Below are 26,917 nucleotides of genomic sequence, written 5' to 3' on the forward strand. Positions count from 1 at the left end.
TTTCCAGACTAGGATAGACTTTCTGGTTGGTGCAGAAGCGTGTGCCTCCAGCGTGCAGAGGGACAGGATGCCTCTTGAGGAGGGTTGTGAGAACCGTTGTGTGGGTTGGCCTTTCAGAGCCATTGTGAAAGGAAAATGTATCGTGTCAAGAGCTGTGTTCTGACAGGTTTCCATACATACTAATTAATAATTCTTAGCACAGGATTCTGGCTGTAAATTCATGTACCGACTTGTTCTTATTGTATCCATTTAAAGCCTGCTGTTCTTAGAATTTTTTTTCCCCCCTCGCAGCTGCTTTAGTTAGCCTGTGAAGAAAAGGTTCACGGGCCATGTTAAGATGAATGCAGTCAGTCAGTTTACTTTTTTCCTACATGGGAAGCCTCTCACTTGATCAAGGTAGTGCTGGGAGGGCAGAGCCTCCGGTCCTGGTACATAGTTTTTTTTCTTTTTTGCACAATAATTACAAAACTATTTTGATTAATATAATAAAAGCTCATTTTGTCAATTTACCTTTTTCTGAGCCTATGCTTGGTCTCATCTTACAACATAAGTCAAATAAGTTTTTCTTAAGAAGTTCATTTCTGATATTTCTACCACCTGTGTTGTAAACTCACCTTTGAAATACACGATGCTCATTCATTAACATTTAGATTTTATTTGTCCTAGTCACTGCCTTCTCTGAGCTAACAGTCTAGATAAGGAGACAGGGGTTAAATAAGTTACAGGGCCTCCCTGGTGGCCCAGTGGTAAAGAATCTGCCTGCCAGTGCAGGAGACACGGGTTCCATCCCAGATCCGGAAAGATCCCACAAGCCAGGGAGCAACTAAGCCCATGTGCCACAACTACTGAGCCTGTGCTCCAGAGCCAAGGAACCGCAACTACTGAAGCCCGGGTGCCCTAGAGCCTGTGCTCTGTGCCAAGAGAAGCCACAACAGTGAGAAGCCTGTGCACAGCAATTACAGAGTAGCCCCCACTTGCCACAACTAGAAAAAAGCCTACTTGTGCAGCAGCGAAGACCCAGCATAGCCATAAATAAGTAATAATAAAGTTACAGTAAGAATTAGTCAGGGTTGTGATAGGCGAAATATGGTAAATGCATAGAAAACAGGACTGCAAAGATTTATCTCCAAAATATTTTATGCAGACTGAAACAGCAGTGCCCTCATGAAACATGTGACTGTGCATAGCCTTTTAAAATAAGCTTTAGTTCAAATTTTAAAGCAAAGGATACCAGGAAAAAGAATAAATCTTGATCAGTAATAGCACTGAGTTCACTAGGGGGGACTTGAAAATATGGTAAGGGGGTGTGGGGGGTTGAGCAAGAATGTGTCTGTCCTTCTGACATAAGATATTCTGACTTGACTGTCTGCTTATCCACTCCTGCTCTGGTGGTTAACACCCCAGTTAGAGGCTTTTGTGGTGCATCCAGCGGGTGTCCAGCGGTAGTACAACCATCAGTATATTCAGTGGGATGCGCTCTCAAGGGCTTCTGCAAGACAGAAGGAATGAAGAGTCTGGGATTGGTCTAATTTGGATTCCTTCCAGCTGTAGTCGGTCTCCCTGTATCCTCCCCCTTCCTCCACTCTTAGGTTCTAGAAATTTCCGTTTTTCCAAGCTGAGGAAATCTGGGTTCTCCCCAGGGCAGGAGACTGTACCTTAGAACAGGCTGCTTGCTTCATTCGCCTGTGCTTTCTTCAGGCCACAGCAAAAGCAGCCACAGGACTTACCAGGCCTCCGTCTGTCTTTGTTTTTCCCTGTAGACATCTCCACAGGACCATCTTGGTTAAATCAGGGACTGCTTTTGAACTCTGCCCAATCCGTTTCAAACTTAGACCTGACCACCGGTGCCACCTTGTCCCAATCAAGGTATGTATTTTCTCAGGATTAGACAGGTTAGCCTCCAAGCCTGCTCCTCCCTGGAGGGGAGCCCCATGTGCTGCTATGGGCTGGGTCTCCTGCGGATCCCGGCAGAGCTCGCCTGTGGCCCTGCCTTTCCCAGGCTCTCGTCCTTTATGCTTTCCAAAGCTTAAAGCCTGCACACCACATTAACGAGCCTGTGTGTTTCCGATTGTTTGCTAGTGTAAACCAAGGGTTGTGCCTGGATGCTGAAGTGGCCTTAGCAACGGGGCAGCTCCTTGCCCCAAACAGTCACCAGTCCAGCAGTGCGGCCTCTCACTGCTCTGAGTCCCGAGGCGAAACCCCCTGTTCGTTCAACGATGAAGACGAGGAAGAGGACGAGGAGGACTCCTCCTCCCCAGAATAAAGACAGGCGCAAACCCGCGTTTTGCTCTCTGATGCTCATGTGTGTTTTTAGTGTGAGCTCTTGTTTTTGAAACGATTGCTTCAGTCTTTGCCTTTGTTTGCACTGTGTGTTCAGTGAAAACTAGAGAAACACAATAAGCAAATTACCCGAAGGCTGAGATGGTTGAGATGAAAGCTAACGTAGTGTGAATGAAAACTCTGAACAACAGAGCAGTAGATGACATGGCAAACAAAGCCTGTTCTCTGAGGTGGCGGAGGGGACCGTCCCTGAGGAACGGGCAGCGTGAACGCCACACATTTCCCTTCCGTGAGACGGGGCCGTTGTGGCCCCCGCATCCACCCACCCCCTCTTAGAACTGAGATGGCTACATAAACAGCCCCTGATGGGCTGGGTCCCTCGTCCCACTCCCTGGCCTGGGCCGCCTTTTTCCGAGGCTGACTGACCACAAGAGGTTCCCGGTGGGAGGAGCTGTGCAGTGAGGGAGACCCACGGGGCCCCAGGAGCACAGATCGAACCGCTGAACTAGTTGAAAGTCTAGTTGAGGTGCTTTACGCACCAGCTGCCTTAGACGGCTTCTAGAAAGGAGTGAGCGCTAATTCTGAAGTACTTAAGTGACACTTTTAGAATAATTTATAGTCCAACTGAAATTATCACTCTTAGCCAGTGCATTGGTGCATAGAATTTTCTAGGGCTACTTCTGGAAGCCAAAATAGAATAGCATTTCCACGTGCATTAAATACTTTGCCAGCACTGCCTTTCGCCAGCATCCTAAATCTGGAGTGTTACAGAGCAGGAAATTGTCTCTGTGGTTTTAATCAAAGCTATGCGTTTCCTACAGCTTTTCCACTTAGCACAAAGCAAAGAAACATGTCCCTATGACCGAACTGCTTGCTTACTGTTCCCTGCAAATAATTGTATGATTTCACCCAGTGTGCAATTTGTGAAAGTGACCTGCCATTACTTTTGTCTGAAAAGGAGTTCAAGAATACGAACAAGCAGTGTTTTCCTGTACACGTCACCTTCTCTACATTCTCATGAATCAAAATGACCACACTGGGTTGATTCCTGGGTGAAATGCATTTCAAACTAACCTGATAGTTTCACAGAAACACCAGAAAATGGTGAGCACCCCAGGCGACTGGGCGTGCAGTGGAGCAGGACGTAGACTGTCATGACCGCGCCAAAGACGCCACTGGGAACCGCACACGCTGGGTTCAGTTACCGCCCCTCTGAACACGGATGTGGAGACAGCTGCCACCATGACCAAACCCCAACTTAAGTGCACGTTAATTTTAAGGCCTTGGAAAAGAGCAAGTGATAATGGAAAATTAACTCCAGGCTTTTAACTTGACTTGTTTGTATTTGCCCTTAAATTATGCATCCGGTGTCTGTGAGCTCAGCCCACCAATTCTTTTCTAAATCCCGCCAGGGGAGTGTGCAGGCCAACGCCTGCAGTGACCAGAGGGGCAGGGCCTCACTGACCCTAACAGCTAGTGCAGAAGAATGTAGAGCATTAAGTTCCTTTGAGACAAAACTCATTCTGTCAGGAATAAGCCATAGTGCAGAGTGTTGAGGCAGGTGCAGGAGGACTCTGGCGCATCCTAAGGCCGGGCGTGGAGGAGGTGGGTGGCCAAGGGCCTCCAGGGGACCTTCTGACTGGGAAGGTCATCAGCTGCACAATCAGGTAGAACCAGGTCTCCTCAGGCTGCCTCCACCTGTACCTACCCCAACCTTTCTCATCCCTGTGCTTGAAAGGGGCCCTGGAGAGTCCTGGGGCCACAGCTAACTTTTCAGACTTGGAAATACTGTGCCACAGGCTGCAGACCCGCCCATCCGCATTCATGACAAGTGTGCTGATGACAAGCGCGCCTCAGCCTCACCAGAGTGCGTGGGGAACCTCTCCCATCTTTGTTCTCTCTGCTGCAGATAAAACATGGGTTCAGGAGAAAAAGCAGCCAGAGACTCGTAGCATTCATTCCCGGTGCCCCATCACTGGCCACCTGTGCCGGCACTGCGTGGGGTTTAGCGGAACCGGCCTCCGTTCCTCAGTGATGGCCCTGGGTTCCTGCTGAGGATGCCCAGTGGGGTCACAGGACATGGCACAGGTGGAAGGCTTGACCTGAGCAGAAACCCAGGTGGAGATAATTAGGGAGGTTCTGTCACTCTTCTGCTCCTTCCCCATAGATTTATCTGGTTCTAAAGTCCAGATAGAATTTCACGAGAAATCAAACAGAAAAGGATGCTAGGAAATTGTGGTTACAACATCCAAGCTTCTTTATAGGAGCAGTACTTGGGATTATTTGTACACGGACACTCCTCCCAGAGGGTGCTGGTTACACTGCTCTGGGAGTTCAAGGGGCCTTGTTCCCTCAAGTCAAATGTAGTTGGTAACCTTTGCCGTGCACAGTATCACCCAGTCAGTGGATTCATGATCTGTTCCATATTCACGTAGGTGGCACCCAGCCTGCTGTATCTGGCCCTGATGTGGGCGGGGCCACGGTGCCCAGGCACCTGCACTGTTCCTTCCCTCCCCACCGTCACCTGCTTCATCTTCGCTTGTGACGACGGGATGATGGAAGCAGCTCCAGCAGGCGTTGACATAAACTGTGCCTTATGATCATGGAGGACCTCGGGAAGGGGCAGGAAGGGAGGTGTTAAGATGGTGAGCCTTGCCTCCCAGCCATGCCCACCACCCTGCAAAAAATGTTACAAATGCCCCAGAGAAGTGGTGGGGAGAAAACTAGGCAGTTGCTGCCATTTCACCAGGATAAGAGGATAACTCTCCCTGTTGGCAGAATTGAGAGTGGTCACCGTTCTCTGCCTTACTTGAAAAATGATGCGTGGGTGAACCCCCAAACACAGGAGCCACTGCAGGTAATTCACAGACAGTCCACAAGGGAGTGGCTCGCTTTAGCCACGCAGACGTCACAAACTCAGCTGTTATAGAGACAGCACAGTTTGGGTGTAACTTGGGCCCTGGGATGGTCAGAGAGCAGAGTCAGGATATGGGTGTCCGTGGGGCAGGGTCAGCAAAGGAAGGGAACCACCTCAGCAGTTTCTACCAGAACCACACGCAGAGGGAGAAGCCTGGTTAGCTTCATGGGCAAGTTGCTTCAAGCGCCAGCCCCCTCCCTGTGGGCACATCCGTGAGGTGGCCTTCAAGGCTATGGCATCATGGGGTCCCTGAGGGGTGAAGGCTGGACAGTGAGTGAAGACTGAATCCTTCAGTAAGTGTTTGAGAACAGAACAGAAGACATTCAGATTGATTTGTGCTATGGAAAAGACGACAGGGTTGTGGCCGGGGGGACAGGCTGCTGTGGCTGGCAGTATCCTTCGGGGGGAAAGCGGGGAGCTGAAAAGGTGACATTTGTTCTGCATCAGACCATTGAAAGACGTCTCTGCCCCACAACATGCACTTGGAATCTGCTAAATTCCAAAGGCCCCACTGTTCCCAGCTTTCGGTATATGTTTTGGAGTCTGTTAGGGAATTTTTAAAAGAAAACCAAACTTAGCTACCAGCAGTAGCCATAAAACTCAGAGAACACTCTAACCCGTAAATTTCTCATTATGAGCTGTTACCTTCCAGTTGAACCTACACAAGAGAAAAGTGATTAGAAATGGAGGACTTTTCTAGGTGTTTTCTTCTAGTTTTACAATTTGTTAGATACATAAAGATCTACTTTTTATATTAGATATATAAAAGAATCTTTTACCTTGCTTATGACTGGCTTTAGTGGAGCTAAAGACTACCTGAGGGCCATTGTTCCAAATAGGTTCCCCATTTCCAGGCACCCAAAGCAATAGCCCCCCAGCACTGACCGTGTGTGCCAGGGCCCCACCTGTGACGCCGGAGTGGCCCTCAGACATGTGCCTCCCCACCCTCTGATCTACAGTCCATACAACATGCAGTCCATTTGCTTAACTTTAGTTGAGCCAAACACTACTACCTAAAAGGAAAAAGTGATGTTAAGATTTTTACCTCTTTCTTAAAAAAATTCAAGCTAAATGCCCATATAAGTTAAAACATTTCTCAGGAATCAGCCAAGATCTCTCAGAAAAGACAACCTTTAGGATCCCGTTTTCCCATGTACTTCTACACTCCCATTAAGCCCTGGGAATCCCTGACAAGTACAGAAGCTTAGGTGGCAGCAGGTATCCACTGACTGTGCTGTTGAGACAGGAGAAAGCTTGTTCACTTATAAAATATTTCTGTGCAGCTGCTCTTTCAGACGAAATCTTGCACTATTCTTATGAGGCCTTGGCTTTACACAAAGGCCCACGAGTTCCATGCTGTCTTGACCCCTTGCTCTTCCAGCAGACTTGACTTCGGTCCTTCCTGCTTGTAGCCACCTTAGAAGCCAGTGTAGCAGAAACGTAGGGGCAGGACTCGCCCCTTCTCCACCAAGGGCCTCAGAGTGGGGGAGAATGTCTCCTCCACCCACCCACTCAGGCATGTGAAACAAGCCCAAAGCTGACTGGCCCAATGCCCCCCAGCCTGTGTGGCCTCCAGGGCCCGCACTGTGGCCAGAATCTCCCTCCTGGGCTACGTTGCCTCCTACACACTCAGCCCTCACCACAGTCCTCACGGAGGGCCTTTGGGTTAGCATCAGCCCTCTGTCACACCAAGTGCTAAACAGCTAAGGAGCGGGAGTGGGACTTTGCTCATGAGGGCCCAGGGTGAGGCTGTGGCGTCATCTCTGGGCCTTTCTTGGCTTGGAAGACCCAGGCTGAGACAGTCAAACCTCGGAAGAAACCCATTCCTTCCTGGGCAGAGGCCTTCACGCAAATTGGCCCTTCTGTTCCATGTTACCTTGTTTCTCTCCATGTCTATCCCAATATAACAAGGAAACGTCACCAGATCATGTTTGAGTTTTGAAACTCATTGCTTTGTCACTTCCAACTTAGCGTTTTGTCACTTGCCTTGAGTCATCTTCAATATGCTGGGCACTGTCTAATTAAACTAATGGCCTGGTGGTTCTGCTTGTTCACGACTAGGTCACAGATTTCTGTCATGCTACGAGTCTGTGGGAACCCAGATTCTTTTCTGCTAGCAGATTCTCTGAATGCATTGCAGTTCTGTTCTTCCCAGTAGAGTCACGGTGGCTTCAACCGTTCAGTATCCCCAAAAGGGGAACCACCAGCCGAGCCAGAGCTCAGAGGGGACCATGGTTCACAACTGGTACCTCAAGGTGGCTGTCTGCCCATCCCTTCCCTGACTGTTAGCCAAAATAGAAAGGCCACGAGCCCAAATCTCCAGCGAGTTCACCTTTTCATTTGGTGATGTTGTACTCTGATCATGTGCTGTTGGTCTTATGTCCAGAAAATAATAGTTCTGCTTCTCTTTGCATGAAGGAGTCATCATGGTGCCATAGGCTTTAAGCGTTTAAACAAGAGAAATAAGGGGAAAATGCAAACACCACATCTGACCTGCCTAATGTAGACTTTATTAGATTGAAGTACCTAACCTAATATGATGTATTATTTTGTAGCATCTCAGACTTTGTAAATAAATACCATTATTTTTATATGGAAATTTTATAGAAGAGCTATTTCTGTATACTTAATTATTCCTGGGTTTTCTGAAATTGCTTCCAATAGGTAATGGACAAGTCCTAATCTGTGCTCCTGTGAGGATGGTTCAAGGACCACCCACACATGGGGGTGAATTGATGGGAGGAGTTTTTAAATTTTGCCTTCCTAGGGCCCACCCCAGATGCTCACTCAAAAGCTCTGGGGGGAGGGGAGGGGCAGAGCCTGGGAAGCTGTAATTTTAATAAACTCTTGAGTGGTTTTGGTGTCCATTAAAGTGTATCTTTGTCCATCCAGAAAGATTCTAAGAAGGAAAGAATAAGCTTTTGAAATGAGTGTAAGTTGCGCTTGAGAAAAAAAAATGTATCAGACTGTTCTATGATTTGAATGAGATGTACTATAGAGAAAATAAATAATTTAAAATAATGGCAGTCTCATTTTGGGGCGGGGGTGGTTAGTGGATCTTGTGGTGCATGCCCAGCCCTCACTGAGTCCCCTCCCCTCCCAGATTTGCCTTCGGAAGGGAGTTGCCTCACCCAGGGTTATACCACAAGCAGCCAATGAGGGAGTACAGAGGTCCAGCCTCCTTGGCCCAGCTGGGGTATCTGAAGGGCCACCCGCACTTCAGAATGCCTCATGGAATCGGTTGGTTCCTCTGGCAACTGTGTCATGGCTCAGCTCCCCTCTGCCCCACCCTGTCCCCCTCACTACTCACAGGTCGTGTCCCCAGAGCATTCCAATGCATGTCCACCACCTGTCTCACCTAGGATGGAAATGTCAGACATTTAAAAGGTTTTCTATGTTGGAGACCTACGACATTACATCTTTATACATGTGTGCGTGGTCAGTCACTTCAGTCGTGTCCAACTCTGTGACCCCATGGACTGTAGCCCACCAGGCTCCTCCATCCACTGAATTCTCCAGGCAAGAATACTGGAGCCTTCCTCCAAGGGAAACTTCCCGACTCAGGAATCGAACTCGTGTCTCTCATGTTTCATCTATTGACAGGCAGGTTCTTTACCACTAGCGCCATCAGGGAAGCCCTTCCATCTTTATAAGGTCACTTTAAAAGATAACTGGGACTTCCTGGTGGTCTAGTGGTTAAGACTCTGCAAGTCCAATGCAGGGGGCACTGACTCCATTCCTAGTGGGCGACTAAGATTACATGTACCATGTGGCCAAAAAAAAGATAACTGCATAAATAATGTCTTTACAGTCCCAGAAATGACTGACCTGAATATAATTTTTTAGCAAAGATACTTCCTGATCTTCCCTTTAGCCAAACCCCAGCATCAGAGACAAGATCTCCAGTGATGGGTACAGAGTGCTGCCAGGCCCCAGCAATCACCATGGCTCCCAGCACCTCCTGCTCAAGCAAACTCGGCCTGCCTTGGGAGAGGCAGGGGCCCTTGATAACGCTGTGTTAATGTGTACAGTCTGAGGTGGGTGTGTGGTTGGCATGTGGACAGAATTAAGGGTCTGGAGCAACTTGGGGATCACAGGTTGGGGCCACGTCTCAGGGACACTAGGAAATGGTTAAGGAAGCACTCACTTGAATGTTAATGTCCAGAGTGACTTCCCTGGCTGTCCAGTGGTTAGGACCCTGCACTTTCACTGCAGTGGGCATGCGTTCAATCCCTGGTCAAAGAACTAAGATCCCACAAGCGACACAACATGGCCAAAAAAAAAAAGAATGTTAATGTCCAGGAGGAAAGGCATCTTCCCTGCAAGACTCTCCTTGAGTTCAGCGGATCAAGTCAGTGATGGCGTGGACTGTCCAGTGTTGGAAGTGGGGAACCAGTGCCCATCACTCATCCCAGGGACGTCGTGGACTGGTGAGCCCAAACTGGTAGCAGGTCCTCTCCGCTCAGTACCATGAATAGCTACTTTCTAGGGCCATTTGGCAGACATGCCCAAGGACCCATGTGAGTTACGCCAGGTCACTGATTTGATCATGTGAAAGTGCTCTTGCTCCTGTGGTCATGTTGGGGATGTTGTGAAGGACTGTTGGGAGTGTTGCTGATAGCCATCTACAGACAATGGCCACGGTGCTTACCAGGGAGGGGTGTCCGCAGAGCCCAAGGCGTGGTTGACTTCCATACACAGCTCCTTGATCTGGGCTCTGGAAAGGTTGTAGTAACAAGGCATCAGAAGACAGCCTCAGGCAAGGGTCTTCTCTGGCAGCAGAACTCATCTGTCAACCTGCCTTTTTCGGTTCCTATTCTCAGAAGCTGTTTTTTCCCCATTCCATCTGATGATGAGCTGCGCCTGCAGTTCCACACTCCTTCCATTTCTGTACGTTACTTCTTTAAGCACTGGCTCCTCTTCAGTTCAGTCGCTCAGTTGTGTCTGACTCTGCGACCCCACGGACTGCAGCATGCCAGACTTCCCTGTCCACCACCAGCTCCTGGAGCTCCTCTTACCACTGCCTGAAGACACCTCCGACCTCCCCCACTTTCTCGCCTGGGAAGAGGGCCCAGTGTGTTCTTACTGTGGACAACTGCCAAATGCCCGGGACCTCCTTGCCAGCTCTGCCTTCTTCCTGAGAGGCCTTTCCAGTTTCTTGCTGAAACCTGCTTTCAGGAAATCTCAGTGTAAATGCTCCATGGTGAAGGCAGGCTTGTATCAGGGTGGGTGAAGCCAAGCCTATTGAATGCAAAGAACAACTTGTCATAACCACTCACTTTCATGCAAATTACTTTCACCACTGGGGCACAGCAGCCATCACCCACTACTTCCTTCTCGTTTGCATGTCTCCTGCCTGGCTCAAGGGCCTTCACTGTACTGTGGTCATTTGTTTGCTTGCCCTAGCACTTGGCCATGGCCCCCAAAAGCCAGAATTCAATGAGAAGTCCTGAGAAATGTGTTAGTCCAACTCTTTGAGACCCCGTGGACTGTAGCCCGCCAGTCTCCTCTGTCCAAGGGATTTTCCAGGCAAGAATACTGGAGTGGGTTGCCAAATCTTTCTCCAGAGGATCTTTCTGACCCGGGGATCAAACCCAGGTCCCCTGCATGGCAGGCAGATTCTTTACCATCTGAACCACCAGGTAAGCCCCAGTCTTGAGAAGAGGATGTACGAAAGCTTGAAAATGATGGTCCTGAAGGGTATGATCTCCACAGGAATTCTTTTCAGACTCTAGTAAATAAACAGACTTGTGTTTGAACCTCCAATGAACAAAGACTTGTACTGGATCTTTAATCTGAATTCAAGACTAAAGATTAATTTTTAATCTGAATACAGATCTTATCTTAAAAAGACTTGTACCTCTTTTCCCTGCCACCACAGAGCGGGGAGGTGGAGGCTCGGGTGCATTCAAGATTTGGCTCCACCTGTCACCCACTGTCATGGCCGAGGAAGGCATTGCTGCTGGAGGTGTAATGGATGTTAATACTGCTCTGCAAGAGGTGCTGAAGACCGCCCTCATCCACGATGGCCTAGCACATGGAATTCGTGAAGTTGCCAAAGCCTTAGACAAGCGTCAAGCCCATCTCTGTCTGCTTGCATCCAACTGTGATTAGCCTATGTATATCAAGTTGGTGGAAGCCCTTTGTGCTGAACACCACATCAACCTGATTAAGGTTAATGACAACAAGAAACTAGGGGAGTGAATAGGCCTCTGTAAAACAGAGAGGAAAAACCCTGTAAAGTGGTTGGTTGCAGTTGTGTGGTGGTTAAGGACTATGGCAAAGAGTCTCAGGCCAAGGATGTTATCGAGGAGTACTTCAAATGCAAGAAATGATGAAATAAAAAACTGAGTTCTTGGTTTAAAAAAAAAGACTTGTAGAAATTATTTATAAGAACTAAAACCAGGGATTTCCCTGGGGATCCAGTGATTAAGACTGTGCTTCTACTGCAGGAGGCTGAGGGTTCAATCCCCGGTCAGGGAACTAAGATCCCAATGCCATGCAGTGAGGAAAAAAAAAAAAAAGACAAGCCAAAATGTGAGTCCAGTGGACACTCTTGAAAGTCAGATTAAAGGCATGAAAGAAAAGACATGTTTTCTCTGGGGGTCTTAGTGTCCCCACCCATCTTCCCACCACCTCAGTCAGGCAGGCTGGGGCAGGGTGTGGACTGCCTGCTTCTCCCACTGTGGGGTTGACTCAGACCTGGCAGCACGCAGAGAAGGCAGGCAACTTCAAGAGCGGCAGGCTCTGGGCTCCTTACCTGGACTCTTGGATGGAGACCTTTGGAGGAGGAGTCTGTCTTCAAAGACAGTGCTTGTTAAAGGACACCACCTTCTCTGGGGCTTCCAGGGAAGAGTCTCAAAAGGGCATTTCTAAAGCCTCTTGGTTAAGGATCGGTAGGTATCAGGGCAGCCATTACTTCCCTGTAGGGACTGTGCCAAGAAACTTGCCTGTACATTGACCATGCAGGTTAAAGACAGGCCTGGCCAAAGAAATCCAGTGGCTGAGGAGAGAGCATAAGCCCCCATGCCCTCCCCACCCTGAATCCCATTTGAAAGGCTTTTCAGAGCCTGAGGGCGAAAGCACTAGCAAGTTGCAGGGTTGGCTGGGGTTAGGGCAGGGAGGTGGGTGCCTGCTGGGGCAGGCTGGGACCACTCCCAGTCATTATGATAAAGGACAGACAGCAGATGGGAGAAAAAACTTCAGGGAGAAATACCATGGGCAGAGCAAGCACAGAAATGAAAGACTGCAACACCCACATAGCAGTAGCCACATGGGCCATAGAGGTGCTAGAAGGCCTGGCCCGTGGTGAGCTGGAGAGCAGGAGTATGATGTCCTGCGTGGCGGTGGTATGCTGTGTTTAGATTTTTGTTTGCAAGACTCAACAAATATCAACTGCTGCACTGGGAGTCTCTGATCGAGTTAAAGTCCTGCTGGGGAACTTCCCCTAGTGGTCCAGTTAAGAATATGCCTGCTAATGCAGAGGGCAGGTGTTCAATCCCTGATCTGGGAAGATCCCACATGCCACAGACCAACTAAGCCCGTGTGCCACACTGCGCCCATGTACCGCAACTACTGAAGCCCAAGAGTCCTAGAGCCTGTGCTCCACAACAAAAGAAGCTACTACAGTGAGAGGCTTGAACACTGCAACTACAGAAAGCCTGCAGGAACCAACAAAGACCCAGTGCAAACAAATAAATAGCAGATTGGAAAAAAAGAAAAAGTCCTGCTGGGTAACAGATTGATGAGACAAGCCAGTAACACAATCAATTCATTTGATGATCTTGGATGAGTAGCCACTTGAGAAATTTTAGTTGACATTTCTTTACACTTGTGTGTATCCAAATCCCATAATTCCTGTGCATAGTCTTATAACCAAATTCTAATATTTCTGTAGGATTTTGTCATGTTGAATACCGTTTTAGACCACACTCTGCAGCTGACAGTCTGTTAACTTTGTCAGCAAATTTTTTAGTGAAGAGAGACACACAGTCAGAAGGGAGGGTAGAGAATACACTTTGCACACCTTGACCTGTCTTCCTCCCCTGTGTATGTGTCTGAGGGACCTTGGTGGCGGGAACGCTTGCTCACTCACGTGGAATGGTAGGGAGCTAAGTCCCTGAAGCTCACAGGCTTGGCGTCACCAGCTGGCACCTGTCCCACTCGGGAATGCTCGAGCTTCGCTCCCTGTCAATGTGAACATCTTTGTTTTTTGGAAATTAAAAATTCTCTGAAAGTAATTTACAATCAGGAGTTTGTTTCTTACACATGGACTTTCATCTTTGTAAAATCAGGACCTGGTACAGCAGTTAGTATGTAATGCTAGGTTGAGTCTTTATTGAACAAATGAATGAACAGGTGAGCTACACTCTCTTTACGCTGATCCTTTGCTTAGTCTGAGTAATCAACTAGTACTGTCACCTTCAGCATGAATGATCTGGCCAAAGCCTGGGTAAACCTGAAAGATTGGTCTCTTACCACCCTATGTTCTACCAGATTGAGTCAAGAGAGGACAAGATGGAGAAGAGAGTGAGATGTTTGCCTGGCTTCAGAAGTAACCAGGTGGTAGGAGCAAATAAACTGATCCAAGGAGGGAAACGCTGCCTCTTAGGAGGATCGGGATGGTGGGCCTCATTGTCTTCCCCTGTTGGGTCCGAGAGAGCTAATCTTTCTAGCAACTTGCCCACCAACCAACTGTGCTTTTCCAACTAGCCCAGGCCCCTGCATGCTGTCCCCCTTTCTCTCCTCATGGGGAAAGTTAGTATTTATTTTCTAAGACCCTGTGGGACACCATGGAAGGGTGAGGGCTATAATTCTTTGGGTAAGTCTCAAGTCAACATGGTCTGTGTTTCGAATACAGAAACAGCTGCTTCACTCCCCACCCGACCCCTAGTCCAGTACCAATTAGTTCATTCCTTCTGCTGCTGCCATTAACAAACTTGTTCTAACCGGCAGCCACTGGACTTTTCATTACTTAAGTGTGGGCAGCTGTTAACAAGAGAACACTTGCCCAGAGAAGTCAGCCAGCATGGGAGGGCGTGAGCTTGTAATGTTACATAGTCAAAAACAGATGATGAGAACACTTCCAGCTGCTTTCCATGTAAATTTATCAGTAACACATCCCAGGAGAAGCCTGGGGGAGAGAGATGAGAAACTCTCCCAAGGTCATGAAGAGACCACCTCATTTGCAAAGACAGCATTCCAGCCAGAGAGCTTACTCCACCCCATCTCTGTATCCAAGGAGGGAAAAGCTTTAAATGCCGGAGGGGGTCAACACGAGGCTCCTCCCAAGCCCCAAGGGTAAGTTTTCGTACAGTTGCTCAGTCCTGTCTAACTCTTTGTGACCCCATGGACTGCAGCACACCAGGCTTCCCTGTCTATCACCAACTCCCGGAGCTTACTTAAACTCATGTCCATCGAGAGTCAGTGATGCCATCCAACCACCTCATCCTCTGTCTTCCCCTTCTACTCCCACCTTCAATCTTTCCCAGCATCAGGGTCTTTTCAAATGACTCAGTTCTTCGCTTCAGGTGGCCCAAGTATTGGTGTTTCAGCTTCTCAGCATCAGTCCTTCCAATGAACGCCCAGGACTGATCTCCTTTAGGATGGACTTGTTGGATCCCTTGCAGTCCAAGGGACTCTCAAGAGTCTTCTCCAACACCACAGTTCAAAAGCATCAATTCTTCCATGCTCACCTGTCTTTATAGTCCAACTCTCACATCCATACATGACTACTGGAAAAACCACAGCTTTGACTAGACGAACTTGTTGGCAGAGTAATGTCTGTGCTTTTTAATATGCTGTCTAGGTTGGTCATAGCTTTTTTTCCAAGGAGCAAGCATCTTTTAATTTCATGGCTGCAGTCACCATCTGTGGTGATTTTGCAGCCCCAAAAAATAAAGTCAGTCACTGTTTCCCCATCTATTTGCCATGAAGTGATGGCCCTGAATACCATGATCCTAGCTTTCTGAATGTTTCTAAGACAACTTTTTCACTCTCCTCTTTCACTTTCATCAAGAGGCTCTTAGTTCTTCGCTTTCTGCCATAAGGGTGGTGTCATCTGCATATCTGAGGTTATTGATATTTCTCCCAGCAATCTTGATTCCAGCTTGTGCTTCATCCACCCCAGTGTTTCTCATGATGTACTCTGCATATAAGATAAATAAGCAGGGTGACAATATACAACCTTGACGTTCTCCTTTCCTGATTTGGAACCAGTCTGTTTTTCCATGTCCGGTTCCAACTGTTGCTTCTTGACCTGAATACAGATTTCTCAGCAGGCAGGTCAGGTAGTCTGGTATTCCCATCTCTTTCAGAATTTTCCACAGTTTGTTGTGATCCACACAGTCAAAGGTTTTGGCATAGTCAATAAAGCAGAAATAGATGTTTTTCTGGAACTCTCTTGCTTTTTCAATGATCCAGCGGATGTTGGCAATTTGATCTCTTGTTCCTCTGCCTTTTCTAAATCCAGCTTGAACATCTGGAAGTTCACGGTTCACGTACTGTTGAAGACTGGCTTGGAGGATTTTGAGCATGACTTTGCTAGCGTTGTGAGATGAGTGCAATTGTGCGGTAGTTTGAACATTCTTTGGCATTGCCTTTCTTTGGGATTGGAATGAAAACTGACCTTTTCCAGTCCTGTGGCCACTGCTGAGTTTTCCAAATTTGCTGGCATATTGAGTGCAGCACTTTCACAGCATTATCTTTTCAGATTTGAAATAGCTCAACTGGAATTCCATCACCTCTACTACCTTTGTTCATAGTGATGCTTTCTAAGGCCCACTTGACTTCGCATTCCAGGATGTCTGGCTCTAGGTGAGTGATCACACCATCATGGTTATCTGGGTCATGAAGATCTTTTTTGTATAGTTCTTCTGTGTATTCTTGCCACCTCTTCTTAGTATCTTCTGCTTCCATTAGTCCATACTGTTTCTGTCCTTTATTGTGCCCATTTTTGCATGAAATGTTCCCTTGGTATCTCTAATTTTCTTGAAGAGATCTCTAGTCTTTCCCATTCTCTTGTTTTCCTCTATTTCTTTGCACTGATCACTGAAGGCTTTCTTACCTCTCCTTGCTACTCTTTGAAACTCTACATTCAAATGGGTATATTTTTCCTTTTCTCCTTCGCCTTTCACGTCTTTTCTTTTCTCAGCCATTTGTAAGGCCTCCTCAGACAACCATTTTGCCTTTTTGCATTTCTTTTTCTTGGGGATGGTCTTGATCACTGCCTCCTGTACAATGTCACCATGAACCTCCGTCCATAGTTCTTCAGGCACTCTGTCAGATCTAATTCCTTGAATCTATTTGTCACTTCCACTGTATAATCATAAGGGAAGTTTAAAGAGTCACTTAAGATGCCTGGTTTAAAAGGTGAACCCAGCCCAGGGATAGTCCATTTAAAAAGGTCTCCTGGGCCAGGCACACAACCTGTTTTCCTATTCTCTGCACCCATAGGTGTGTTCACAGGCCAAAATGCACCACTCGTTGGGGCTAAATTCTTTTAGTTATTGGTACATTGAATTAGTGACTAGTCTTTGATGGAGAAGATGCTTCTCCTCTATCCCAGGGACCCACGATCAGCCCCGAGCCAGTCTCCCTAGCTGAAAAGTGGGCTCCAGATGTCCGCAGTGGTCAGAGTGCAGCAACGTGCCTCAGCCAGGGAGACTCTTGGAGGAAGAGAGAAATCCTCTGTTCCTAAATAACAAATCTTTTCTAATCATAGCAGCTCTCTTCCTCAGTGCTGCCTACAAAGGAGGCAGTTGTTTCCTATGTGACTCATGGCCACCCTTAGACCCCATGTAAAGACCTAGATCATCAAAAAGAGACCAAGAAGCTGATCCAGCACGTCAGACCCTTAAGTTAAAATGAAGCAGAAGACTTCCCTGGTGGTCCAGTGGTTAAGAATCCACCTTGCAATGCAGGGGACACAGGTTCCATCCCTGGTCGGGGAAATAAGACCCCATGTGTTGCAGAGCAACTAAGCCCATGTGCCACAACTAAGACCCAAGGCAGCCAACTAAATTTAAAAAAATTTTTTTTAAAAACTGAAACAGAACTGGCAGATAACGGTACATGAGAGATTCAAGGGCCAGATCTTGATACCCAACACCACAGAGCCTGAAGTGCTGCTGATGGGCAACAAACCTCACGGTGCTCAAGACTGCTCACGTCTCCTCCAAGAACCGCCAAGCCATCGTGGAGACCGCAGCCCAGCTGGCCACCAATCCCCATGCCAGGCTCCGCACCAAAGAAAATGAACAGACAGCTTCTGTGCACACTGTGTGCCTATTACTAAAACCATGACATTTGGCCAAAAAAAAGAAAAGAAACCAGTATTAAGTAGCTAAGGCATTGGGCACTAATGGCCAGGCATTCTTCTGACACTGTTCTAGTTTACAAACAAAGCTGAGAAACAGAGAAGTTACTGTCCAAGGTCACACAGCTCGAGCGAGGGGCAGGGCCAGGATTGAAGGTGAGCTGCCAAGCTCCAGGTTGTACTCCTAAGGATCAGTCAGAGCCGCTCCAGGCCCCTTCCAGGCAGTCTTTTCCATTCTGGTAAGTGTAAGCTTACGTTTCACACCAAGAAATCCAGGTCAAACGGGCTGTCTGTCACTTCTTGGCTCAGAGTTGGCTGGGGGTGAGGGTATGGGTGGTTAGTTCTCTGGGTCTTCCTATGAATGAGAATATGGTTTTGAGGTCTGTGCAGCAAGTTGGGACAGTGGCAAAGGAAAGAAAGACTAATGGCTACAACAAAGCCCCTCTCTCCTGCCCCAGCCCCTCCGAGGGAGGGCAGCATCTTTTGGAAGTGGGGTCCCTGGCAGGCGGTGTCTGAAGGTGGCGTGGCTGTGCCCAGAAGTCTCCTGTTTGCCTCCCCACCCATCTCTTGACCCTGCTGGTTCCTTTCTCACACAAGCTCTCCCCAGATGGTGGCCAGATGGTCCCTAGCAGCTGCTGGACTCCTCACTGCCCCCAGCCCAGGTCAGTGCTTCTCCTGACCTGTGTCTTGGGGTTCACGTTCCTTGGACCAGCCTGGGGCCATGCTACCCCAACACCAACTTGTGGGGCTGCAAAGACCATGCAGATGAGCTCGGCTCAGGCAACTCCTCACCCCTGCACACTGGCAGCCTTTCCTGGACCACATGGCCTGAGGTGGGCAACACCCAGGAGCTGTGAGGGAGCCAGGCAGAGAGGGGTCAGTGCAGGCAGAGACCATGGACACCCCCTCTTACCTGGAGCAGCCCTGCTGAAGATGACTTTCTTAAAAGCAGAAACATTTGCATTCCGGAGCAACACTGTTTTAGGTGCATAGTGGTGGAGGACTGGGTGCTTAACAAAAACAGGCATGCTTTTCAGTATGGGAGGGCAGGTCTGAGCAAAGACCTGGATCTCCAGTGGAACTCCACTAAAACCAAGTCCCTGGTTGGACTTTTCTCATCCTCACTGAAGGGCAGCCTCCCCTGTGCCCTCCCAGAGCCTCCCAGGCACTTCAGAGGAAACTAGGATGGGAGAGTGCCTCGCCCCGGGGCAGGAATGTTAAATTCTGAGCAACATCCCTCAGGAACGGGCAAAGTGAGTATGGCCAGAAATCAGCACAACAGGTGCAGGGGCCTCAAGTGCCTCGGAGGGTGGGATGTCACAGGTAGCCCCAGGTAGGAGGGCAAGAGACCAGAGGCCCGCAGAGGGTAGGCTCCTGGCCTGGGGTAGGGTGGGGGTGGTGGTGCCAACAATCACTGATGAGAAAATATATTTCACAGACTTGATGCTTCGCTGTCACGCAACAGCACAAATGACCAGGTCTGAATAGAACCGACAGGCACTGACCAGCAAAGAGCCACTGCCTGGACAGGCCTGAGAACAGAGAGGGCAAGTGTGGAGCCACATGACCCCAAGGCAGGACCGCTGTGGACAGAGGCACATTCCTGGTAGGCTGGGGACAGTCGGGCCAGCAGGAGACTGAGTGCAGCCTCAAGAGACTACTACTTCAGAAGCCCTATAACAAGACTCACAAAAAATGGCGACACATGGAGTACAGTGGAAAGCGTGCCAGGCCATCATCGAAAAGACAACTGGGACTTCCTGGGTAGTTCAGTGGCTAAAACTCCCAGTACAGGGTGCTCATGTTCCATCCCTGGTCAGGGAACTAGATCCCACATGCCACAACTAAAGATCTTGCATGGCTCAACTAAGATCCAGTGAAGCCAAATAAATATATGTTTAAAAGAAAAAGGCTCAACTGCTACTATGTATAAAATAGGTAAACAATAAGAACCTACTGTATAGCACTCAATATCTTGTAATAATCTATAAGGGAAAAGAATCTAGAAAGAATATATATGTATTTATTATTTATATATATATTTTATATTTATATATATATATATAAACTGAATAGCTAAGCTGGATACCTGAAACTACACGATATTGTTAATTAAATACACTTCACTAAAAATAAATAAATAAAAAGACCCAAATGGGCCTATCTGCAACAGCCCAGAGGACAGGCTATGCTCCTCTGCCCAGGCCACCCCTAATCAGAAGGCTCAGTGTGGAAAAGACACCCATCCAGACTGTAAAGAGAAAAACACACTGCTGTTTGCATCTGCAGTATCAACAAAGTTGACTGGTTGGGGTTCTTCCAGTAAGGCTGTCACAGAGGTCTGGGACACCCCAAATCTGGCTGATCCTTGGAGTCTGCTGGGAAATCACTTTACTTGGGGTGCCTCATTAACTTTTTGGGATAGATTCTGGGACACTCTTTAAAAACAGCTGCTTCTCTGAGGAACCCCAATGATAGACTAAGGACCAGAAAGGAGGCTTTCGGGAGCCCTTGCACTACATTTAAATGCTAACATGTGTTTCTTATACTTGCAACATACTTACAAATATCACACTATTCTTTCCCAATTAATACAGATTTTTGAATTCTGCATGTGCTATACCTGCTAAACTTCTTGTCCATTGGAGTTAAGGATCTGACAGAGCCTTCTACAGTCTTTTGTCTCAAAGCATTTATAAAAGGCGAGTATTCTGAAGACTGGGTCTGCAGGCGTGGTTATGCCCATCCTTCTGGGTAGATCCTAACTTAAAGCCATTTAAAGTCAGTTCCAACGTATCTCTTCAGAAGAGGCTCCCCAGACCTGGTGAGTGCAGGCTGGGGGCAGAAGGCAAGCATAGCAGGGGGAGCAGCCCACCCTGGCCAGAGGCCACTGCCTCCTAGAAGAGCAGCAATTACAGCCAACCACACAGAGCCTACCAGAAGCAGTTTCAGCCTTGCTGTAGTTGTTAGGCTGTGAGCTCCAAGAGGACGGGGATCTTGTTTTGATCCCCTATGTGTCTCAAGATCTTAGTACACTGCCTGATACACATTTAAAACATTTTTTAATTTTTTAAAACTTTATAAGCTGTGCCTTGCAGCATGTAGGGTCTTAGTTCCCCGACCAGGGATCAAACCTCTACCTTGGAAGTGCAGAGTCTTGACCACTGAACTGCCAGGGAAGTCCAAAAAAAAATTTTTTTTTAACGAATGACCATTCCTTCTAAGTGACAGCAACTTTTCAAAGTGTGTTGATGAGGTTGGTTCCCTTCATCTCCAAGCCAGTGGCCTCCAGAAGCTGACCTTCTATTACGCTGGGAGAAAGGGGGTGTTGACAAGGACATTGCTAAAAGTCAGACTGACACCATCAGTCTGACTACCTCAGGAAGGTAGCACCGATGGCTGCCGGCTCTTGTCCTCCTCTAAGGCCTCAGAAAAAAGCAAAGGACATGGACACATCCCACCCGTACCAAGGTCCTACCTGCCGTGCAGGCCTCGGACCAGAGCCACGAAGCTCAAGATGTAAAAGCCAGGGGTTCATAACACAGGGCTCCTCTCCACTTCAACCTCTGTGACTTCTGTTCCACAGCACTATGATATGTAGACTAGGCCTTTCTCCACTCAGTTCCCACTCCCTCCCTCCTTTACCCTGGCTCTGAATCCCAGGCCGTGCACTGACCAGGACGCACAAGATCTTGTGGGCAAAGGTGCCCCTTGGAGCAGCAGATGGGAGCATGTCAGGAATGCAGACTCTCAGGCCCCACCCCAAACATGGCTGCATCAGAATAGTTTATAATTTTATTTTTTAGGTTTTACTGGGTCTTTGTTGCTACACAGTCTCTCCCTAGTTGTGGCGAGTGGGGGCTTCTCTTGTTATAGAGAATGGGCTCTAGGGTGTGCAGGCTCAGTAGCTGTGGTGCACAGCCTTAGCTGGCCCACTGGCATGCAGGATCTTCCTGGACCAGGGATCAAACCCATGTCCCCTGCATTGGCAGGTGGCTTCTTATCCAGTGGACGACCAGGGAAGTCCAGAATATGCATTTTAAACAGGATTCCTTGATGAATCACATGCACCCTAGGCTTGAGAAGTACTGGGTTGGAGCATACAAACTTCACTGAAAAAACGACCAACTTAGCTTTCCATTAGCTCTGACAAATGACCACAAATTTAGTGGCTTCAGATAATACTCATATATTTATTGTCTCCATTTCTTTGGTCAGCAGTCTTTGGGGCTCACAGGGCTGCAGGCACAATGTGGGCTGCGCTGAACTCTCCTCTGGAGGACTGAGAAAACTTGGCTTCCAGAATTCAGTTCCTTCTCCCATATCCACACAGCCCTCTTCATCAGGAGAGCAACAGTATCTTCTCACACTTGGGACCTGACTTCTGTCTGCCTCAGTTCAGTTCAGTTGTCACTCAGTCGTGTCTGACTCTTTGCAACCCCACGACTGCAGCACGCCAAGCCTCCCTGTCCATCACCAACTCCTGGAGTTTACTCAAACTCATGTCCATTGAGTCAGTGATGCCATCCAACCATCTCATCCTCTGCCTCAGGCTCCCCTGATTACCTTGAGCCCTCTGGATAATCCAGGATGATCTCGTTTTAAAGTCAACTGATAAGTAAATCCTTAATTTCATCTGCAACTGTCCTTATTGCCACATGATGCAACAGGAGCACAGGTCCTGGCAGACATAATGGGGGCCCAAATGCCACTGACCACAGTGATTTCATCGGCAGCTGGTCCAACCTGGATGAATGGTCTCAGAAGGTGCTCTGAATTTTCAGTCATCTCTGTCAACTTCTCTGCCTGCCACACCACATTTGGCTCTTTCTCCCTGGCCCTTAGTTTCACTCCAGTTATCACTGGGCACCCTCCACCCTGTCATACAGTCTCAACACATCAACTCCTTCCCCACCCCAGCAGAGCTCTTATCTGAGGGTGCACATAATTCTGTAAGAAATCCATCCTTTCCACACCATCCCGCAGCTGTTCTCAGCCACCCAGAGGGAAGATCATAAGAAACGAGGTTAATGCAAAAAAAAAAAAAAAATGTGGTACCCATGCCTGCCCCTTGATGTCACCCACCCCTCTCCCTTGGCTCTGGCATTAAGAGACCTGGGGCTCTGACCTGCAGAACAGAAGGGACCCGCCTGATGTATCAGCACAAGGCTTCTGGGAGCACAGCACCACCCCAAGTTCACCTGAGCCAGTAGCCCTGCCTCCTGGTTTTCTCAGGGTCTCTTGTAACCAGCAGAACTGCACTCCCTCCAATCCAAACAGATTCATATCTGAGTGGGTAGTGGGCCTGTCTTCAAGCAAATCCACAACTAATGATAGTCTGCCACTAGCCGCTTGGTCACCAGTCAGATCCAATTCATTCTATCAAGGCTCTTCTGAGTTATCCCAAGACCACATAAATAATCTTAAAAGAGCGGGGTAGGAGACATGCTCTGCTTTGGTTTTCACTCTTAGATATCCGCTCTTACCAGTCTACCTAGTGAATTCTGTTTCTAAAAAGTAAGCTTGTCCTCAACAGACAAATCCTGCCACTTGTGACAGGGGTCAAAGACTGCTCTGTGCTTCTGAACACAAATCCCCAAATCAGTCTTGAGAAGTTCTATAAGGACTTATTTCAAAACAAGCCGCTGGGAGGAAATTGGTTTGTTGAGGAAAGACCCTGATCTCCTTGTGTCACTTCCAGGGTGAAGGAAGCCCTCCTGGGAACAGATTCTCCCTCCCTAGAGCGGCAGTCGCCCTCTGGCTGGTCTCAGGGAGGCGCACACGAAGACCCACTGCTCACCCACTGCTTGAAACACAGCTCCTTCAGGGCGGGAGCAAGAAAACTCTGAGATCAACATAGCAAATCCTGTTCAGCCTTCTTTAAACGCCAACTCAATAACTTTATTAAATCAAGAAAAACCCAGTGAAATTCAAATTTAAAATTCAAATTCACGTGGACTGACAGTTTCAGATTCACTTGTGTCCCCCTCCCTCCATACAAATCCATTGCACAGGATCACAGGCAGTCAAAAAAGACTTTCAACTCCTTCTTTACCATGCCCTTCTCAGTAATAAACAATCCTTCAATGCAGCAGCAACACAGTAGTTACACTATCCCGTAACTTCAAAAGGAGGGGCAAGTCCTTGGAAACAAACATCTGTCAACTACTACATGTTGGCGGGCTTCCCTGGTGGCTCAGTGGTAAAGAATCCACCTGCAATGCAGGAGACACAGGTTTGATCCCTGGGTGGGGAAGATCCCCTGGAGGAGGAAATGGCAACCCATTCCAGTGTTCTTGCTTGGAAAATTCCACAGACAGAGGAGCCTGATGGGCTACCATCCCTGAGGTTGCAAAGAATCGTACACCACTGAGAGACTGAACAATGACACTACATGTTGGTGCAGCCTATTTCCCATATAGTCTTCACAGCCCTGAAGGGTGGCAACAGCTTCATTTTACAGTTAAAATGAGAACTGCAGCTCAGAAGAGTTAAGGACCACACCAAAGATTTCCAATCGATCAAATGCAAATCAAGATTTAAGTCCAATTCCCCCTTCCCCTCCTTTCACAATGAAGGATCGTGGATTCTACATGAATTTCTCTCTTCCATCAGATTCTATCTAGAATCTGGGAAGTCCCCCTCACAGGGCTGTACCTTTAGTGATAGGGCAGTCCTGTTGGGTTTTGTGAAGAGGACAGACCAACCTTTCTTATCTCACTGCTGCATATGGGGGCAAAGTTACCACTAAGAAAGGAGAATGGGGCTTAAGTTATAGGATTAACTATGCATGTGGGGGTTAGGGAAAGTATCTGGTCCAGAAAACTGACTAAAAGATACTATGTACTAAAAAAAAAAAAAAAAAGATACTATGTACTGAGACACTATGATAACAGTATGGGCTTCCCAGGTGGTGCTGTGGTAAAAGAACCTGCCTGCCAATGCAGGAGACACAGGAGATGTGGGTTTGATCCCTGGGTTGGGACGATCCCCTGGAGAAGGAAATGGCAACCCACTCCAGCATTCTTGCCTGGAGAATTCTGTGGACAAAGGAGCCTGGTGGGCTGCCGTCTATGGGGTTGCACAGAGTCAGACATGACTGAAGTGACTTAGCATGCACGCATGCATTGGAGAAGGAAATGGCAACCCACTCCAGTATTCTTGCCTGGAGAATCCCAGGGACAGAGGAGCCTGGTGGGCTGCTGTCTATGGGGTTGCACAGAGTTGGACACAACTGAAGCAACTTAGCAGCAGCAGTATTAAAAAACAAACAAAAAACTCCCAAGTTTGGAGATCTAAGGAAACTTAGAAACTTAACCCATAATTTTCTTTCAGCTAGAAATGTATTAATAACATACCTGTTGAATTTTAAGTACAAGTTAATGTCAACTGACAGTTTAATCTTCTCCATCCAGTAATGAAACTAGTGCCAGACTCAGCCGCTGAGGATGCAAACCTGTCGTTAGTTCTTTGTCCCCTGCTAGTCAAACTGTGGTCTGTGAATAAGCATCATTGAGGAGGTTGCTCAGTGTAGAGTGTCTCCTAGGGAATCAGAATCTGCATGTTAACAAGATACATGTGAAGTTCTAAGAAAAACCTGAAATGGAGCAAAAATGCAGACTCAACACGTGTCCAGGGCTCCATTCATTCCTAGTTAGCCTCTGTATCCATTCCATACAGACCCAGCCCCTGCCCACACTGACAGTCTTGGGGTACCTGTGAATAACCTAGGCTTCCCCAACTCCCCTGCACGTACCTGTCATCATCTCAGAGCCTGCTCCCTCCCAGTTTAAGATCTTCAAGAGACCACATTGCTTCATCTCTTCATCCTCAGTCTGGAAACTACCTGGTCCACCGCAGGCTTGTGAAGAAGCTGTTAAACACCTCTAATTTCAACACAAAACAGAGCTAGGAAAAGTTGGGTATGTCAGCTAAGGTCATAGGCAGTCGGGCTAAGCCATGGCCAACCTCCTGAACCAAGGAGGCACAGATGTGACTCCTGTGTATGCCCCTTTATTTCTCTCCAAAACCCACGCAACCCATTTTGGATATCTCAAGTCTTATCACATGTTAGGTAAAAGCAAAGTACCTAACCTTAGAACAAAATTTCTACCCACATTACACTTTGAAAGATACAAAAATACAAATATAAGTGATAGCGGCTGAGGACCTGTTCACACTTAGCCAACTAAAATAATATCCTAGTTGCAGCCTGCCGTTCACCACCCCTGCCCCCACCTCCTCTTGTTTTATACTCTTAAGAGATAGGGTTGAGAGGAAAATCAAAGTAAAGGTTTGGTTTATTAACTCCAGGGACTTCTCCGGTGGTCCAATGACTAAAAATCTGCCTGCCAGTGCAGGGGACATGAGTTTGATCCCTGGTTCAGGAAGATCCCACATGCCACAGAATAACTAGGCCTGTGAGCCACAACTTTTGAGCCCATGTGCCTACAGCCCATGCTCTGCAACAAGAAGCCACCAGTGAGAAGCCTGCACAACACAACTAGAGAGTAGCCCCCGCTCTCTGCAACTAGAGCAAAGCAGTGCAGCAACAAAGACCCAGCCAGGCCAAAAATAAATATTTCTTAAAATGTTTAAAAAGTTAAAAAAAAAAAAAATTCCAAGAATCATTTTCTTCAGTTGCAAAGGAGGCTTCTACAATGAACATCTGTAATCACTAAGATCTTAGTGCAGAGCAATAAGCAGCCCTCCCAATGGGGCTGAGTGATAACCGCCCAAGTGTGTAGGCTGCTCTGGGGCCGTCAAGGCCCACCTGGCCAGTCGAGACCACCCAGGGCACTCAGGTTTTCTCCAGATAGCCACTCCTGAGCCCGCTGAGTGCGTCCCTGCTCTTCCTGGCTTGCACTAACACAAAGAAAGCCTCAAAAATTCTAGCTTTGGTTTTTAAGGAGAAAAGTAACAATTCAAAAACAAAAAAGGGCTTTTTAAAACACCACAGATCGTATGGGAAGCACACCTTTTTCAGGTGAGGAGAAAGGAGCTCACATTATGACAAAGAACCATACCAAACACCTCAGATTGAAGGAGGAAGTGTTTCACGACATTAATCAAACAAAGCTGAAGTTGAACTACTGTTTGGTTTGAAGCTCTGAATAAGTGCTAAGTTTTTTATATTTCACAATTTGTATTTTTTTACGAGAGTCCACTCCACAGTCAGCTAAATAAAAGCAGTCATAAGATCCCACAAACTCTAGCACAAATCTTATGAATTTAATTTCATAAAAATTTAGGTGTGTATTCCTAATGGCCAACCTAAAAATACTGTTTTTATCTATGGTCTAAAATACTTCAATCTAACCACTTTAAAAGATTTAGTTCCAGTGTTAAAAATAATCCCATCACTATCTCTTTCTGTTTGCTTTTACATGGTTCATAGCAAAAAG

At 47.6% G+C, this 26,917-nt stretch overlaps 2 protein-coding genes and 1 pseudogene across 53 annotated transcripts in view; 2 read left to right on the forward strand and 1 right to left on the reverse strand.

Moving 5' to 3' along the window:
- Positions 1-2,295, forward strand: part of TFDP2 (transcription factor Dp-2) — a 180,950-nt gene extending 178,655 nt beyond the window's left edge. For all 50 annotated transcript variants that reach the window (XM_081569580.1, XM_081569585.1, XM_081569581.1 and 47 more), the window contains 2 exons: positions 1,761-1,866; positions 2,080-2,295. In XM_081569580.1, the coding sequence (XP_081425706.1) occupies positions 1,761-1,866; positions 2,080-2,263 (290 nt within the window). In that variant the 3' untranslated portion in view covers positions 2,264-2,295. The remainder of the gene's footprint in view (positions 1-1,760; positions 1,867-2,079) is intronic.
- LOC145538118 (uncharacterized) lies at positions 1,120-25,399 on the reverse strand. 2 transcript variants are annotated; one of them, XR_014076644.1, is made up of 8 exons: positions 25,270-25,399; positions 24,872-25,009; positions 10,284-10,438; positions 9,999-10,182; positions 9,849-9,914; positions 8,508-8,555; positions 4,805-4,891; positions 1,120-1,489 (listed from the first exon to the last, which is right to left on the reverse strand). XR_014076644.1 is itself a non-coding variant. In XM_081569631.1 (5 exons), exons 1-5 carry the CDS (start codon positions 10,464-10,466, stop codon positions 3,539-3,541), a joined length of 408 nt encoding a protein of 135 aa, XP_081425757.1. In that variant the 5' UTR covers positions 10,467-14,938; the 3' UTR covers positions 2,873-3,538. The 2 variants fall into 2 exon arrangements, 1 of the variants encoding a protein (XP_081425757.1); XM_081569631.1 differs by lacking the exons at positions 1,120-1,489; positions 9,999-10,182; positions 24,872-25,009; positions 25,270-25,399 and adding an exon at positions 2,873-3,562 and having other exon boundaries at positions 10,284-14,938.
- Positions 11,086-11,568, forward strand: LOC145538119 (small ribosomal subunit protein eS12 pseudogene; annotated as a pseudogene). The gene has a single exon (XR_014076645.1). The product of XR_014076645.1 is annotated as a small ribosomal subunit protein eS12 pseudogene (transcript).
- Positions 25,400-26,917: the final 1,518 nt, after the last annotated feature.

Source organism: Giraffa tippelskirchi, chromosome 2 (assembly GCF_054371585.1).
Source record: "Giraffa tippelskirchi isolate mGirTip1 chromosome 2, T2T-mGirTip1v1.2.pri, whole genome shotgun sequence".
NCBI lineage: Eukaryota > Metazoa > Chordata > Mammalia > Artiodactyla > Giraffidae > Giraffa > Giraffa tippelskirchi.